The sequence below is a fragment of the Phycodurus eques genome, chromosome 10, assembly GCF_024500275.1.
Source record: "Phycodurus eques isolate BA_2022a chromosome 10, UOR_Pequ_1.1, whole genome shotgun sequence".
Lineage (NCBI taxonomy): Eukaryota > Metazoa > Chordata > Actinopteri > Syngnathiformes > Syngnathidae > Phycodurus > Phycodurus eques.
Genome location: NC_084534.1, coordinates 18,837,794 through 18,853,979, shown reverse-complemented (window position 1 = coordinate 18,853,979; position 16,186 = coordinate 18,837,794). Strand labels below are relative to the sequence as shown.

General features: G+C 40.1%; 1 protein-coding gene and 1 long non-coding RNA gene across 2 annotated transcripts; one reads left to right on the top strand and one right to left on the bottom strand.

Annotated features, from left to right (window-relative positions):
* Window positions 1-1,685: 1,685 nt before the first annotated feature.
* On the bottom strand, window positions 1,686-15,550 carry errfi1a (ERBB receptor feedback inhibitor 1a). The gene is given in 6 exon segments (XM_061687816.1): window positions 1,686-5,906; window positions 7,174-7,630; window positions 7,632-7,852; window positions 8,769-8,851; window positions 8,923-9,126; window positions 15,327-15,550. Coding segments are annotated over 5 exon segments (1,314 nt in total). The 5' UTR covers window positions 9,075-9,126; window positions 15,327-15,550; the 3' UTR covers window positions 1,686-5,505.
* On the top strand, window positions 13,323-14,302 carry LOC133408680 (uncharacterized). The gene is made up of 2 exons (XR_009769316.1): window positions 13,323-13,386; window positions 13,592-14,302. It is a non-coding gene; the product is annotated as an uncharacterized LOC133408680 (long non-coding RNA).
* Window positions 15,551-16,186: the final 636 nt, after the last annotated feature.

Sequence of the window (16,186 nt, the reverse complement as noted above, 5' to 3'; positions counted from 1 at the left end):
TCCAGGACAAATATAATGTATAATAATAAAGCCATAATACTACAAGAATAATGTAATATGCCTTAATTCTTGCAAACATGAACATAAAATGTATCGACATTTCAGGTCACAACTCCAAGGTACCGAAATACATTTAAAGGATATCATGTTTTTTCAAAATTAACAATTCCAGAATTATGAAAATATTGTTGTATTGTATAGTTTTTCGACAAGTCACTTATTTTTGTAAGAAAGTATTAATATTACAAGACTTAAATCGTATTTTTCAAAAAGAAGAATATCAAGAATATCATACTTTTTAGATAAAATTTGTCATTTATGAGCAGTCTTATCTTTTCAACAGAAAAGATAAGATTTTTTTCAAGAACAATCATCAATTTAAGAGAATACTGTTGTGTTTTTCAAGAATAAAATGGTATTTTCCCAAGAATAGTCTTACTTTTTAAATAATGATGGAATTATTTTTCAATAAAAATGTAATTTTGTTTTATTTTTATTTTTCAAAAAATTTTTTTTTTTTTTCTGATAAAGTTGTATTTTTCATTAATGAAATTGTATTGTTTCAATAATAAAACGTCTACTTTTTTCAATAATTTCATGGTGTTTTTTCAAGACGTTTTATTTTTTCACAAATAAAATATTTATTCAATGATAAAGTTAAATTTTTCAATAATCAAGTTTTATTTCTTATACAAATAAAATCACGTTTTTTTTCAAGGTGTATTTTTTCATGAGCAAAGTTTTTTTTGAGGAATCAAAGTGTACTTTTTCAAAAATTAAGTTGTATGTTTTTCAGTAATTAAGTTGTTTTTTTCATGTTTTTTTCAAGAATAAAGTAATTTTCAAAACGAATTGCATTGTTTCAGGAATTAAATTGCATTTTGTTCAGGAATAAAGTTGTATATTTTCAAGAATTATTATATTTTTCGATAATAAAATGGTGTTTTTCAAGACTTGTTCAAGTTATATTATTTCATGAATGAAATCATTTTCTTAGGAATTAATTTGCATTTATTTTTCAATAATAAAGTAATTTTCAAAAAATAGTCCTATTTATTTCTAATTAAGTTCTATTCCTTTCTTTCAAGAATTAAGTTGTATTTCTTTTCAGTACTGAAGTTGTGTTTTTTACAAAAAAATATTAGAATTAAGTTATTTTTGTAAAACAAAGTCATCTTTCAAAGATCAAGCAATCTTTTTAACATAAATTGAGTTTTTTTTCTCAAGCATATTTGTATTCATAAGAATGTGTATTTTTTAAATATAAAGACGGATTTGTCCGAGAATAAATTATGATTTAAAAAAGTATAACACAAAATATACAATTTAATACAAAGATTAACCTAGTTGCACGGCTTGAAAATGCACTACAATATTAACAATTTCCAAGTCAAGTCCAAGTTCTCTTTTGCCTCCATTTAAACGAAGCAGTTTAGCAGTTGCTATGGTAACCATCCAAGCTATCTCCTATGGCAACTGACTTGGGGCGAGCAAGCGAAAGGAACCAGGAAGTGGAAGACAACGCTGTCACTGTCACCTGTCAGTCAGCCTTTGTAACCTTTCTGGATGGAGGCCAGTCACAATTAGGCACAGCAGGGTGTGTGTGTGTGTGTGTGTGGGAGAGAGAGAGAGAGAGAGAGAGAGAGAGAGAGAGAGAGAGAGAGAGTCAAGCACATTCAAAATAATACATATAAATAAGGTTTTATTTTGCTTTCTAACGACTATGTATAACAAACAAATGGAATCGTTAAATACTGTACACAGCATACTGTACTCTCCCAGTGCATGTCTTCACCACAGCAGAGAAGTTATTTAGTCTTCAGTTGTTGTTTTTATTTCCTATAATAAGACATTTGAATACCTTTTAAGATTAAATAGTACCAGTGTATGATGTAAACATTTTTTGTTTCTCTGAGGAGGGGTGAGGGTGGGGGGGGGGGGGGGACTTTTAAAGTCCAAGCAACATTGTGTTTGTGAGCAGAAATAATTAAAAAAAAATAAAAAAGGAACGCTTTTTTTTAAATAAACATGTACGCTTCAATAACCGGTTGACCTTAGTTAGCAGTTTTCCCCCAAAGTGTTCTTCGATACGTGTGCTACATTTACAATATCATCCTCATGTGTCCATTGGGTAAGGCAAGAACAATACAAATTCATACTATATATATATATATATATATATATATATATATATATATATTCTCCTATCATGTTTTCTCTCTCTGTCGGCTGCCAGCAGCCAAAGTCTCTCAGGCCACACCCACTGCAATCATGTCAGGCAGGAATGCATGAGCAGAACAGGAAAGACTGTTTCCACGCACACCCCGGAGGTAAACCCACAACACTCGTCCTCTCGCATGCACACAATGAACCCCATACATTTGTCGTTTGCTTGTTTTACCAAGGAGTATTAGTCTTTCTTTTTATATATATATATATAATTATTATTTTTTATATACTATTAATGAGAATAAAATCCAATTTTTGAAGAAAAATGTCTAAACCATTTGTAAACAAAAACGTCACTCTTAAGCTAAATTTCTTTTTTACGAGGATGAAGTTGTGGTTTTGAAAAAAGTCAGATTTCTTAATTACAAATGTTCTTATGATATGACATTGGCTGGAAACAAAATGTGACTTCAACTTAATTCTAAGTTTTACCCTTTTTTGAACTAAAAAAAAAAATATTTTATCCATCGCTTATTTATTCTTTGCGTACTATTTTATTTCTTTTCCGCGTGACCCTAACACTCCTTTGTTGTTCAGCAAAAAAAAAAAAAAAAAAAAAAAAGATCATCCCACCGAAAAAGGCAGAAATGTGAAATGGAGGATTCATATCGAGGGAGGTAGCAAATGTGTTCTAAACAATGTCTCACAGCTTGATCACTAAATATATTTAAAAAAATAATAATAATTTCAGTAAGATTACATTCACTAAAGCTGGGCATACAATGTTCAAAGCGTTCGTTTTAAATTGCAACTCTCACATAGGGCTTGAACATCAAAACTAACGATTGGAGGGTTCATTTGTACCGCTTAAGTCCACTAGCTGTCAGTAGAGCGCTTACAAATTGTTGCCAACTGTCAAAACAAATCAATGCATTTTTTCCATCGTATGTGGACTAGGAATGCTAATGCTAAAAACAACCCTAAGAACACAGCATTGTGCTTCTCCTTGCTGTGTTGCATGTGCCTTTATCTTACAGTGTATGTCCAGCTTCAAGGCGCTTCTCTGTGCAACCTCCAAAAGCAAGAAAAGAAAGAAAAAAAGGACAAAGAAAAAGAAAGAAAGAAACGAAAAAAATGCAGTAACAAGTATGGTCGCGGGAAAAAAAATACCCAGACAAACGACACTCAGTGGACGACGGACACTGGCTGTTCTAGCCGCGATTTTTCCATCCATGGAATGGGCGGACGGAGTCTGCCCGGGCAATTTTTCGCCTTATGGAGGTGGTGTCCGAGCCATAAAGGAGCCAATGTATAGTGTACCTAAAAAGTCTACACACCCCTGTTCATTTTTTTTGTGGTATTTCCAAAAAAAAAAACAACAACAACAAAATCTAGATAAATAATGTCTTCAGACTAGAGCCTTAAGCAAGGTGTGTGTGTGTGTGTGGGGGGGGGTGATAATTATAAATAGTTCCAAATATCAAGTCAGTGTTGGGACAAAAACTAAAAAAAACAAACAAACAAAAAACACAACAACGCCACTACAACAACTGAACTTAATTTGGGATTAATCAGAAGGCTTTAAATTGTGGCAGGAGTGTGCTGTACTCCCAGTTAACATAAATTGGAATGTGATTGGTTCATTCTCCAGTTATAAGAGGGTGTGCACACTTGTGCAACCACATTATTTCAGTTGTTTATTTTTACTTTCCCTCTCATTTTTTCCCCCTTGCACTGCGCAGGTTAAAGTTCACAGTTTTGAACTGATTAACCTCAGTCTCATTTTCGTCTATCACAAAAACCTGGAACTTGAACATGGGTGTGTAGACTTTTTATATCCACTGTAACTGGTACTACGCCAGAATATGGGACAAGGTGGTGTAAAGCCTTAATGCCTGACACTCACGTCTGCCAAACCATTTTATACGGGAAAGCGCGCACACAGCTATGGCAAAATACCCCACGCTCGCTGGGTTGCATGTAAAATAGCAAAAAAAAATAATTTTTAAATAACAAAGGTGGCAGATGAACCCTGGAGAGTTCTTTTACGGATCTGATACGGCTGCTGCACTTGACTTTCCCGTGGACACACGCAAAGCTACGAGCGCTTACGAGTTGGGGGAAAAAAACAACAAAAACCACACATATGGTGATTTATGCGTTATAAAAAACAATGATGATAATCGTACCCTCATATACAGTTGATACTCGAGTGCGATAATCCTTCATTTGACCCTAAAATGACTTCAGATTTTAGGGATGGGCTGAATTTCTTTGTGCGACTACGGGGGAAAATGTTCTTTTTTTTTAATTATTTAATAAATGAATGTTCTGAATGTTCTTTCCATGCCAGAGTCGTATTGAGTAAATTAATGATTCTGAAAGTGACCACTAGTGGTACGCAAGCTCCCTCTAGTGGTATGCGAATGAATCACTAAATTTAATTTTCAAACTGTGCATACTGAATGTCACAGTGCCTTAAATTTTCTTTTAATCCAGTACAGTAACTTTTAAGTACAATAAATTTGCATGTAATTTTTTCGAAGTTTTCGATTTTACATTTGTTTAGGTACATTTTCTATTGAACTTTTATATGCAATACATTTTAATTAATTTTTTTAAATGATTGTCCTATATTTAAGCGAAGCGTTAATTTTAAAACTGTCCATAATGTAACAGTGGCTTGCAATGAAATTAAATTACAAAACGTTTTTAGAAGTAAAACCTCTGCCTTTTTTTTTTTTGATGAACACCTAACACGTGACTGCATTTGAACTTAGTCATGGTGGTACTTGCAGGGCTACCTTTATTTTTAGGTAGTCCCTCGTTTAGTTTGAAAACTGACTTTTTAACTCCACTTTAGCCAGCAAAACCAGTTGAAACCGAATCAACGGCGGCTCTCCCGTTTGCCGCTAAGCAGCGCACTCGATATATCATTGATTTAACCTAAGAGGTGATTTATCGACGAGTATGCCCATCCCTAGTAAATGTCACATGGTTACATTACTGACCTTTTGTCCCGAGTGAGATAAAAGCAGCATTTTAAAAAAATAAAAAATAAACAAACAAAAGCCCCAACACATCACGGTCAACCTTCCAGGCACTAAACACTGAGAGAGAGAGGTTCAAGGCCCGCTTGTACCTTTATGGACTATAAAATCTTTTCGAGTGATGTGAAAATCTGAAGAAAAAACAATCTAAATTTCAACGGCGTTGAACGCAACCTCTGCAAGGCTGCGTCAGCAGTAACTGGGTACAGTGCGCGCGTACCCTGTGTCGTTCAACCCCGAACGGGTTCAAAACTGAAAGCAGCGGTTTGGAGAGTGGCGAGTATCCTCAAACTGGATCCACGGATGCTTTCCGCCTTGTGTGGCAGTCCCAGTCAGAGTCCGGGTTGTCCATAGGCAGCAGGAGTTTTTCCACAGACTTCGAGTCTGCAAACGTGGGCCGGTGAGGCAGCAGGTAGTAATGAGTGTTGCTGTCCTTTCTCCCCTCATTGTCCATGATAGGCAGGATGCAAGGTGAGCCCTCGCTGTTCTGTCTCTGTAAACCCCGACTGACGAATTTGGGGTTCGGTGCAAAGCTTTGGGTGGTGGGCATCACGCCGTTGAAGTACGTCGGAAGGCTCTTGGGGCTGGGGGTGCGGGAGCTGCCCAAGGACAAGGGGTCCCTCGGGGGCAGCTTTGGCGGTTTGTCCTCGTCGCTGTACGACACCTCTGCTGACCAGCGGCGGGTGTCTGCCAGAAAGAGCGCGCGCACAAAAAAAGAGAATCGGTGAGTTTTAGCGGCACCGGAATGTGGCGAAGACTCTGTAACTTCCACTAACAACCCATGCTAAAATTAGCTCTTCCCTGACATATATAACTCATCTCTCAGCCGAGATGCATAATCTCAACATACTTCCTTGACACCAATTCCTATTTGGACAAGGCTTTAGCAGCACCTTGTGCCATTTTAAAGTGTTCTCTACAAGAGTACAAAAACCCCAAATGGGTGACTTAGTGACTATGCGGGGATTACTGTCAAATATTGATATAAAAAACTTTGGGCTGACAAAGATAATCAACCTTGATTGACACTATCAGAGATATTCATCAAGTTGTTTATTATTGAGGTTGTGTCGAACAGGGTGCTCAGGTTCTGGTCTTGGCTCCGACAAACTCGAAGACTGTTCTACTACCGCGAGCATTTTTGTAACCCTGCCACTGAATGCACACTACTGCCAACACAGTTTGTAAACTTCAAACGCATGCTGTACTGCTAACATACAGAAATTCACCCAAATAATCTGTGGAGCCTTTTCTCATGAGAATTGAGGAGTATTAAAAAAAAACAACTAAATGTAATGACTGTAGTATGAAACTGACATTTCGGGGGGGGTTCCTTGGCAGGCAGGATCATGCATGTGAGGTTCACCGACGACTATAAATTGTCCGAAGACAAGAATGTGATTGTAAATGCGATTGGCTATCTGAGCCAGCTGGCTGAGATAGGCTCGAGCGGACCTGCGACCCTAGTGACGATACGCGGTACAGAACATGGCTGGGTGGGTGAAAAGCTTTCCCTGGATACCAATAGCATGAAGAAATTATGTTACATGAGCTCAACCGAAAAATTCAACGCCCAAAAGGATTTCTCACCACTTGCACATGATGTGGTCATTCCAACCTAGTGTCTCCAAGTCGCAAAGAAGTGTCACTCTGACAAAATGTTAACACTTTCCACAAATACATAAGGGAAAAATGTCATAACTTCCAAAAAAAGAAGAAGAAATAACATATTTGGCTGGTGTTGAGATGTCACGTAATGTCACTAACAATGAAAATTTGAACGGATCCAATCCAAACTGTGACATATGTTCTTCGATGCACAGAAAAATATATATCTTCTATCAATGTGGTTGTCGTTTGTATTCCTTGAAGGGTTTCTAACCGATGAAGTCACCAACATATTAAAAGCAAACCTGCAACCACAATTATAATAATGCCAATGTTAAATGGCTACCTCTATCTGCTGACTTGAGCCGTGGCGGGATCGGCGGAGGAACCGCCGACGGATCCGCGTTGTAGGCGGAGCGATTGTGATAGTTGAGGCGCAGTAGGGAATGCTTGTTAAAGGATCCGGCAGGTCCGGAGTGAGAGCGCTGTAGTCTCCTCTGAGCTTTGTCCTGCTGCCGTTGGCAGACCGCCGGTAATTCCTGACGTCCACGCTCGTGCACTTCCTTCTGCTGCGGGGTATGTGCGGGAAGCTGCTGAGGTTGGGGTTGCCTCGGGCTTTGCGGTCCTAAAGGCCCGTCGTAGTAGGCATGGTTAATCTGTCCGCAGTCTCTGAAGCTTCTTCGACCGGTAAGTCCCGTATGAAAGGGAGAGGGTTTGGAACACTGATGAGACACCAGGCAGCAGCTCTCGTCCGTGCAGGTGAAGAACTCCACATCGTTGTCCATGGCCTGCTCGGATGAGACTGTTGCCGTGCGGCGGGATGGGTGGCAGAGGCTTGGAGCACCTGTCCGGAGTCTGCGGCGGACAGCTGCACTCGTGAACGGAGAGCTGTTGTAATGAAGGGACCGCCTGTTCGCCGTCGGCCGGAGTCGGCGTGGTAGGTTCGGCGCCGCAGGATAGGGAGAGATGGGAAGGCCGGGACTTCTTGGGAGGTAATTTCTGGGTGCTGGAACTGTGTTTATGTCCTGGCAGAAGAGCCACAATGACACGTTAGCACGTTAGTGCGTGTCATGGAAACAGACACGCACTACAATACAATCTATATAGCCGAAAAGCAAAAAAAAAACATCGGTAACTGACGCCCCCATCCTAACAACGCTTAGAATTGCCTTTATTACTAGTTTAAACCGAAAATATACCACAAACTATGATCCCAGTTTACTATACAGTTACAGTTTACTATCATTTCTTCAGCCCTAACCTTCTTTTTTTCTGCACCAGAAGTGTGAGCGTTTACCAAAGACTCTTCACTTCCACTAACAACCCAGGCTAAACGTAGCTCCTCCCTGATATACAACGCTTGCCACTTCAACGTACTTCTTTGACACCGATCACGTTCCCATTTAGACAAGATAAGGGTATTTCAGAAAGAGCACAAAAATAAGTGAGCGTTTCAACGAATACCTGGGGATAGGTTCAGAAGGAAAAAGACCACAAATTGGTAAATTACTGAATAGTGAACCGCGACTATGCAGGGGATTGCTGTACAAGATTGGCATCAAAAGTTTTGCCAATCTGAAGATAATGATTGTAGATTTTCTTTCATCATTGTGGTTGCCATTTGCATTCCTTGAGGTGTTTTTCGAACCAATCATGTCACTAAATATGGTAATCGAAAAATTAAAAGCAAACCTGCAACCACAATCATAATAATAACATTGTTTAATGATTACCTCTCTGATAGTGTGGGCATTATTTTGACACGGCTCTTGTGTTGGATCTCATTAGGTTATGCAAGTGTACCTATTGTTGTACACAGTCCATTAAAACATTGACTATACTCCAAAAACAGGTCTGGCGAGCCAATGACAAAATAAAAGCAAAGCAGCATTTGTGTTACCAAAGGCAGATCGGAGGCAGCTGACAAATGATGACACTTACTTTGATAACTTAGCAAGGGCGGACTCCTGTGCTGTCCATGAGAGCTGCGATCTGTGTGTGCAGATTTCATAGTGAAGTAGAAGCTGTCAAGGATAAAACCCAATTACTACCACCCACTTCAACCGCGTAACATTCCGTCTCCCAGTGTACTCACTTGTCCATGTCGTGGGTATAGCTCCACAATGACTTGGATCCAGCCATGCTGTGACAGTAGCTGCCCCGCAGGAAGGGGTGTTCTATGGGAAAAGATGTCTCCTGGGCAGTCAGCCCCACTGTGGACATGCTCCAGGCGCACTCGGGTCGCATCAAAGCCAGGAAACACTCGGATCGTCGGCCCGGCTGGCTGCCACTGCTGTGCCTGCGACAGGGCCCCGAAATACATAAATCACAGAGGAAGGAATGAAACCTGAATGCTAAAGCAGGTGCATTGAAAAGACATGTTTGGATAGAAAGCAAACCCACACATCGGAAATAAAAAAAATAATAATCTTAAAAGTCAGAATTTGGACATGATTCAAACGTACGACATCTATCACAGCTGTTGAGTGATAGACTACAGTTTTCTACCACTATAGCTGTGTGTAGTGAATGGAGAGAGCGTTTCTCAAGTAGACTGAGGCGCTTCCGTTGCTGCCAATCCGGACTGGGCCTGAAGTGCAGAGGAAGGGGCTCCTCCTGTTACTAGAACGGCACCTGATGTTGCAACAACTCCTCATGTCAAATGACCTGAATGTTTGTGTCATGTCAAGTATGTGTCAGGGCTGAATAAACGATGTCTACAATATTCAGCGGGGAAAGAGACCCGAGTAGCATATCCATTTTGTGCCCCTGCCTTTTAGTGGGGTCACAAAACCACACACCGGAGGCCAAAATCGAGATGCAATTTGACCGGATTAACCTGTTTAGTATTTCACAATCGGTAGAGAAATAATGCAGAAAACAGCAGAAGTGTTTTTGTGGATGTGTTTCTATGGCATCACAGACGAGCAGCCCTCCTCATGATGTCGGAGTGATGAGTGAGAATAACACTAGCCCCCCCCTTGTAAAAACTAATTCCTTGTCTCCCGTGAGCCATATTTATGCGCAGCAATGACAGCTGCGAGGAAACAAAGCCCTAAAACAACAGGAAGCACGGGGGCATCGGTAGGAGCCAAACTGCGCCAACGGGGCATGCCATTGCCATCCACCCCTGGTTGCCCCCCGGGTCCGTCCACTGGGTTCGGCGGGCCGGGGGGTGACGGGATGCAATACGATCCTTGATAATGAACCCCCAGGGGCTTGTGCTTCCTCTTGCAACAGGTGCAAAGACAGTTTATCCTGGCACTCAACCACCAAAGCACTTGCAGGCAACGGGATTAAAACAAACGACACGTGGCCGTGCGGTGTGGAACCACTGAATTCGGCTCATTGGGCAAAAGGATGGGTTTATGTGGAGTTCATTTGTGTTCCTCAAGGTACAATTTACCATTTATATTTCCCTCGTAAGATCTGATTACTATACTCCAAGGTACCCTTTCCAAAGTGATACAGTCTATCCCAATGTACACCGTAAGGTTTATTTTCAGACTCCAAAGTAGGTTTTTCCAGGGCCCAAAATGGACTTGATCAAGAAAAAGGGGTTGTAGGAGTCCACTGAAATCACTGTGGGTAGAATCTTGTAACCTGTCATGCAAACTACTCGACTTTTTCCATGGCTAAAATTAATGATACATGATGAATAAAGACCAGCTCTTGGTCATCCCTGTCAGTACAAACTACCCTAACGTACCAGCCCATTGTGCTCGTAATCGTATGGTACGATACATTTTCCTTGGATCAAAAGGTCACTGGTCAAGCAATAGGGGTTCAAAAAGTCCATTAGTGTACTAGTAGATATCCTCATGTACCTCATATGGCTAATTACTGGAGATGGAAATACATGTTCCCCACGGACAAAAAGGTCACGATCAAGAAGTAGAGATTCTCCTGCCACTCTCTGTATAATCTCCACAAATGTGCTACACAATCAGGCTACTATTGTCCAAAGTACATTTTCCAAAGCCAAAAAGGTACATAGTAAAGAAACAATCTACTCTAATATAATCCCTTGAGGGCTGGTTTTTGGACTCTAATGTATCAAGGCCAAAAACATACATGGTCAGGAAAGCAGGGGGTCCAGTAGTCCATCTGTGTCCATTTAGGCACAAATCGACCTTAATGTACCACACTGATGAACTAGTTCTTCTACTGTACTGTACTGTACTGTAAGATACTGCAGTGCTAACATTCCACTCCATAAGGCTAAGTATTAGAGTCCAAGGTAACTTTTCATAGGGACAAAAGCGTCCATGGTGAAGAGACAGGAATTCTAAGAGTCTACCGGTGTTAAGTTAGCACCACTTATACTAAAATATGTACGGTATTTCTGGGCCAAATTGGTACACGGTCAATAAATGCAGAGAGACTATTGTTGTAACATTCATCCATCCATTTTGTCATGCATCACCCCAGTTAAGGGGAAAAGGGAGCCCTCGGCTTGCAACGGTACCGACATACGACGTTTTGAAGTTTCAAATGGCGCGCAATGAAACAGTTTGCGCAATGATGTAAGAATACGTCATCATGCCGCAGTTATTGTTTTATATTTATCATCTAGAATTCTTTCCATACACAGACCCACTGTGATGATGACTTTTACAATGGTATTAGTGACAGACTGCGACTTCTCTGAGTCAATTGGTGACTCTTGAGCGCACTGTATCACCACAAAGGCACCTGCAGTTCTAAAATGGACAACTGTGCTCCCAAGTTGTAAAAGACAAGTGTCTCAGATACAAAAGCAGGAAAAAAAGCTGCTCTTAAAGCAGGGGTGTCAAACTCATTTTTGTCACGGGCCACATCGCAGTTATGACTTCCTTCGGAGGGCCGCTATGACTCTGGACCCATATAAATGAAAGATTACCCCATATACTGTAATTACAGTACACACAACACATTGCTGAATAACCAGTTTTGAAATCAGATGCCTATAAAAACATGTTTTTCAACTATTACATTTCTTTTTCAAAGGAGGATTGGTAACAAAAAAAAAAATGCTTGCAAATATCTCAATGGTATTACACCAGAAAGCAATTAGCGTTTTTGATTTGCTTTCGCGGGCCACATAAAATGATGTGGAGGGCCGGGTCTGGCCCCCAGGACACCAGTTTGACACCTGCGTCTTAAAGGATGGTGAAAATGCGAAACCTCCCTCTTTGTGACAGCAAATCAGGCGCGCTCTGCCTTGCAGAAATAAAGAGGGAGTTGCCGCCGCCGCTGCACAGCGCACGACACCCCTGCAGCGGTTTCCAAGCAACCATACCCGCTTTACCTGTGCAGCAAGCACGCAGCAAGTGCACACCCCCTCCCTTTACTGGATTGAGACAATCGTGGTTAAAAGCCCTCTAGCAGCAGCGGGGCTGAGTCACGCCACGGAGCACACATACACGCACATGTATTTGTGATTTGGTGACACGCGCGCACAAGGATGCACAATTATGAGAAAGAAAATATAAACAGCGCATACAGTAAAAGGAGCCTGGCAGCAATGTATGAAGAAGCATCAACTGTATCATAAACTAGTCAATGTAAAGCTAATAACAAGAGCATGCTATGCTGTACACTGTAAAAATGAATTGGGGTTTTTTGGTTACCTCAACTCATTTTTCTGAATTAGTCCAACTAAAAGTACCTAAATCATTGGGTCAACTTGAAATATTAAGTTATAATATTGTCAACTCATCAGTTAAATCAGAGCAGTCCAGGTAACTCAGATTGCTGAGTTGACTCAATTAAATATGAGGAGCCCCTGCAAAACTCCCCAGGACAACCCACACAAGCCGACATGTCGAGACCGGTCAAGACTGCCCCCTGGAAAGGAGGCCATTTCCTTTTATGTAAAACAATTATACTTTTCATGTTCACAAGTGTGTCGGAACAATGTCTATTACGGCTCTAGGAAGTATTTGTTTGGCGACTTATCTGATTATTTTGAAGTTATGGAGTTAAATGTGTGACAATGAACCAGAGCTCATTGTCTCTCGAACTTCTGTGAGGTGTGTCATACGTATACGTAACACTTTTTAACAGCACACGAAGAAAGGCAAATAGACAGAATTTTTCCCTTATATGTTAAATATGTAAGGTATAATGTATAGTTCGGAGGTTGTTTTGGTGTCCCATAATGCAGCATTTCATGTAGCCCGGAGATGCAATGCATTTTCGGGCAGCTGATTATGTGCAAAAACCTCCCACCACATACTAAGAAATTCTTGATCATCGAGTTTACATCCGGGAATTTCTCCCATACTGTACAGAGTGAAGATTACATACTCAATTTGACATCATACTTTGTATTAACGGTATGTTGGCATGACATTCCGAACACAGCCATAGAGGGGAAATACATTCCCTCTGGATGGCTGCAAAAGGGACTCACAATCCATCAGGGCTGCCATTAAAAGACTACAAAACCCATCGTCAACAGGTCAGTCAGGGTAAAGGTTGCTGCCCAGCTAAAGCAGATGAGCTGATTGCTCTGGTGAGAAAGGTGTGTGTTAACAACAGCAGTGCAGGCAGCAGCAGCGAAAGAGACAGAGAGGTGAGCGTGTTTTGTTTTTTTCCTCTGTCGATATGAGGGTCTAAGGTCAGAGGATGCTTTGATGTTGTGTGAAGCCCTTTGCGACAAACCGTTTGTAAAAACAGGCTATACAAATAAGGGCCTTGCCTTAATTTGCGGATAATTAGCGGACTAGAATCTTTCAATGTGGATACCTGATTCTTGTGTTTTCACCTTCTGTCTTCAGGCTTCTGATCCGGAGAAGGAAATAGCAAGAGGGGTCAATGTAGGCCTACTCTTCATGACCGGTGAAGCTGAGGATGGCGACATGCTCACAGACATTCTGGATGTTACAGTGATACTGTATCGTCCTCCGTCAGCTAAAAAGTGTTCTAAATGCCTTTGCTGTCCTAATTGGCCTCTTGGATAGTCTCAACATCGACTATCCAAAGGGACTGAAATACAGTTTTGAGATAATCCAGACAGTTTTCATGGATGTTTGCAGTGCGACATGTTCATCCAAAGTGCTTGCACAAGAACAAGATTCTGCAACAAACAGTTTGATCAGATCTCTTCAAGTGGTCCGTCTTTCGTTGTTTATGGATAAAGACAGGTGGGATCACTTCAAATGTTATCCATTTTTGGACTGCAACTGTTAAATGAGACCTGACTCAGTTCAAGTCTTGGTTTACACATCTGTTGAAAACTCCTGCGACTTCTGCAGCCTCCTTTCTTTCTTTCTTTTTTTAACATTTTCATTTCTTTAATACTCTTCTGTGGTAAACATTGCATAGCTCAAATTCCTGGCCATATGCTGTAAGAGTGTCTCCCTCTTTCGCTCTTTCTGTTTGTCTTTTTACGTTACCAGAATAAAGAAGGTACAGGGGAGGCAGAGGAACAGCATTTGTTGACAAGAGATTAAAAATGAAGGAGACATTTTTTTAAAATATCAACATAATATGTCAAAATGAGTGTCAATGCATTTCAAACTGTACCTGTGTCAGATTCTCCATACATAGACATTATTTCCATTGTAAGATTCAGATACTTCTAAAAAATATTCACCATTTTTGGAGTGCAGCTGTTCAAAGCACCTCTAAATTTGCAACTGTTATGTTTTTAATTATATTTTCCTTGTTTTATGAATGTATAGATTTGTGATCAAAAGTCATTCAAAACAAAGTAATGTCTTTATGTATTCCACTCAGTCATTTTAGAAAATAAGTTATTTAGTGGACCTGACAAATAATGCGATACGGAGGTATTGATCACACTTAAGATTGTCAGTGAGGCAACTTTTACTGAAAAAATAACCTGGCTGCCTTAAAATTTTATGTTGATTCAACGAATAGGCTTAGTTGGAAAAACTTATGTTTCCTTGTTTGAGAAACAAATGGAGAAATACATGTTTGTTGGTTGGACTTGTAATGCAATGTCACCTCAACTAGGCATTTGAATTTCCTTACAATTCCTTGTTAGTAGAACTTGGAATATCAAGTTGAGCTAACTGTTTATCACTTTCATATTAATCAATTTAACTTATTATTTTAAGTGCAATCAACTCACATGGAAGAGTAAAGAACTAGAAATTCTTAGCGCTCTTAACTCAAAATTTTAAGGTAACCAGGTTACTTGTATTTTTAAGTTGAGCCAACAAATTCGTTTTTACAGTGTAGTAATGTATCTCATTGTATTATTTTAAGGCTGTTTATTCTAGTGGCTTGGGCGGACGCTCGTGCTTGGCAGTCCCGATCGGTCCATTTTTTTTTTTGATTTTTGATTTTTTTTTTTTTAAATTTAAAGCATATATTAAAACAAATCTTAAAAAAAAAAAAAAAAAAAAAAAAAAAGGGAGGGTTAAGGTGAACCCCCCACGAGCTGCATCACTCGATGCCGGCTGACAACATACACACACACACACACGAACATGGTGAGACAAACAAAGTCGCCACACTTCACACGACTCGAACTGCAGCACTCACCAAGCGAAAGTCTCCTCCGAGATCCCCGCAAAAAGCGCCTTTTTCTTTTTTTTCCTTTTTTTTTTTTCTTTTTTTTTTGTAACGCTCCAATAAAACTCCTTTTTTTCTGGCTCCTAAAAGGGCTCCGGTTTGTTTGTAACGTATAGATTATTTGGAGTTAACATCGGAAGCCAGCAGACGCCTACGAATAGCTGACGCGCTTCCCCCCCCCCCACCCTCGTACAATGTGACACTTTTAGATAAAGTGTTGAATGGGAGCGAGCTGACGCCTTATAGGCTGCAGGCAGCAGCCCCAGTCAAGAGACGCCCTGGCCCTCCCCACAGGCGCACGCTCGCCCTTAAAGGCGCACACGTCCTCTTTTTTAAACCTTTTCTCTCTTTTTTTTTTTTTTTAGCTCACAGCCAGAGCGCCAAAATATGTAAATGGCTACAGAAAGAGTGATTATAAAGACTGCAGTGCACATTGTTGGTAAGAGTAGTCAATAATTGTACTCAAGTGACAGTACTGTTACCTTAGAATAATATGATTCGAGTAAAAAGTAGTCCTCCAAATAATTACTTAGGTACTTAACACATTCACTGCCATTGACGGCTTTAGAAGTCAAATGTCCATGCTAACTGGGAAGGCTGGCAGTGACTGAGTTAAGTGCTGAATTAGTAATGTCTGATATATTTATTTTTTGAACAGCGCACTGACTATGCAAATTCAAACAATGCCTGACACTATCACTTCAAAACAATGGCACTTTTATAAAATAATATAAAATAGGGTCAATTCAGCCACCAGTAATGGTCTTAAATTTACTTTTTAAAAATTATTAATTATATATAATTTGATTATGTTGAACTTCGACAGGTGG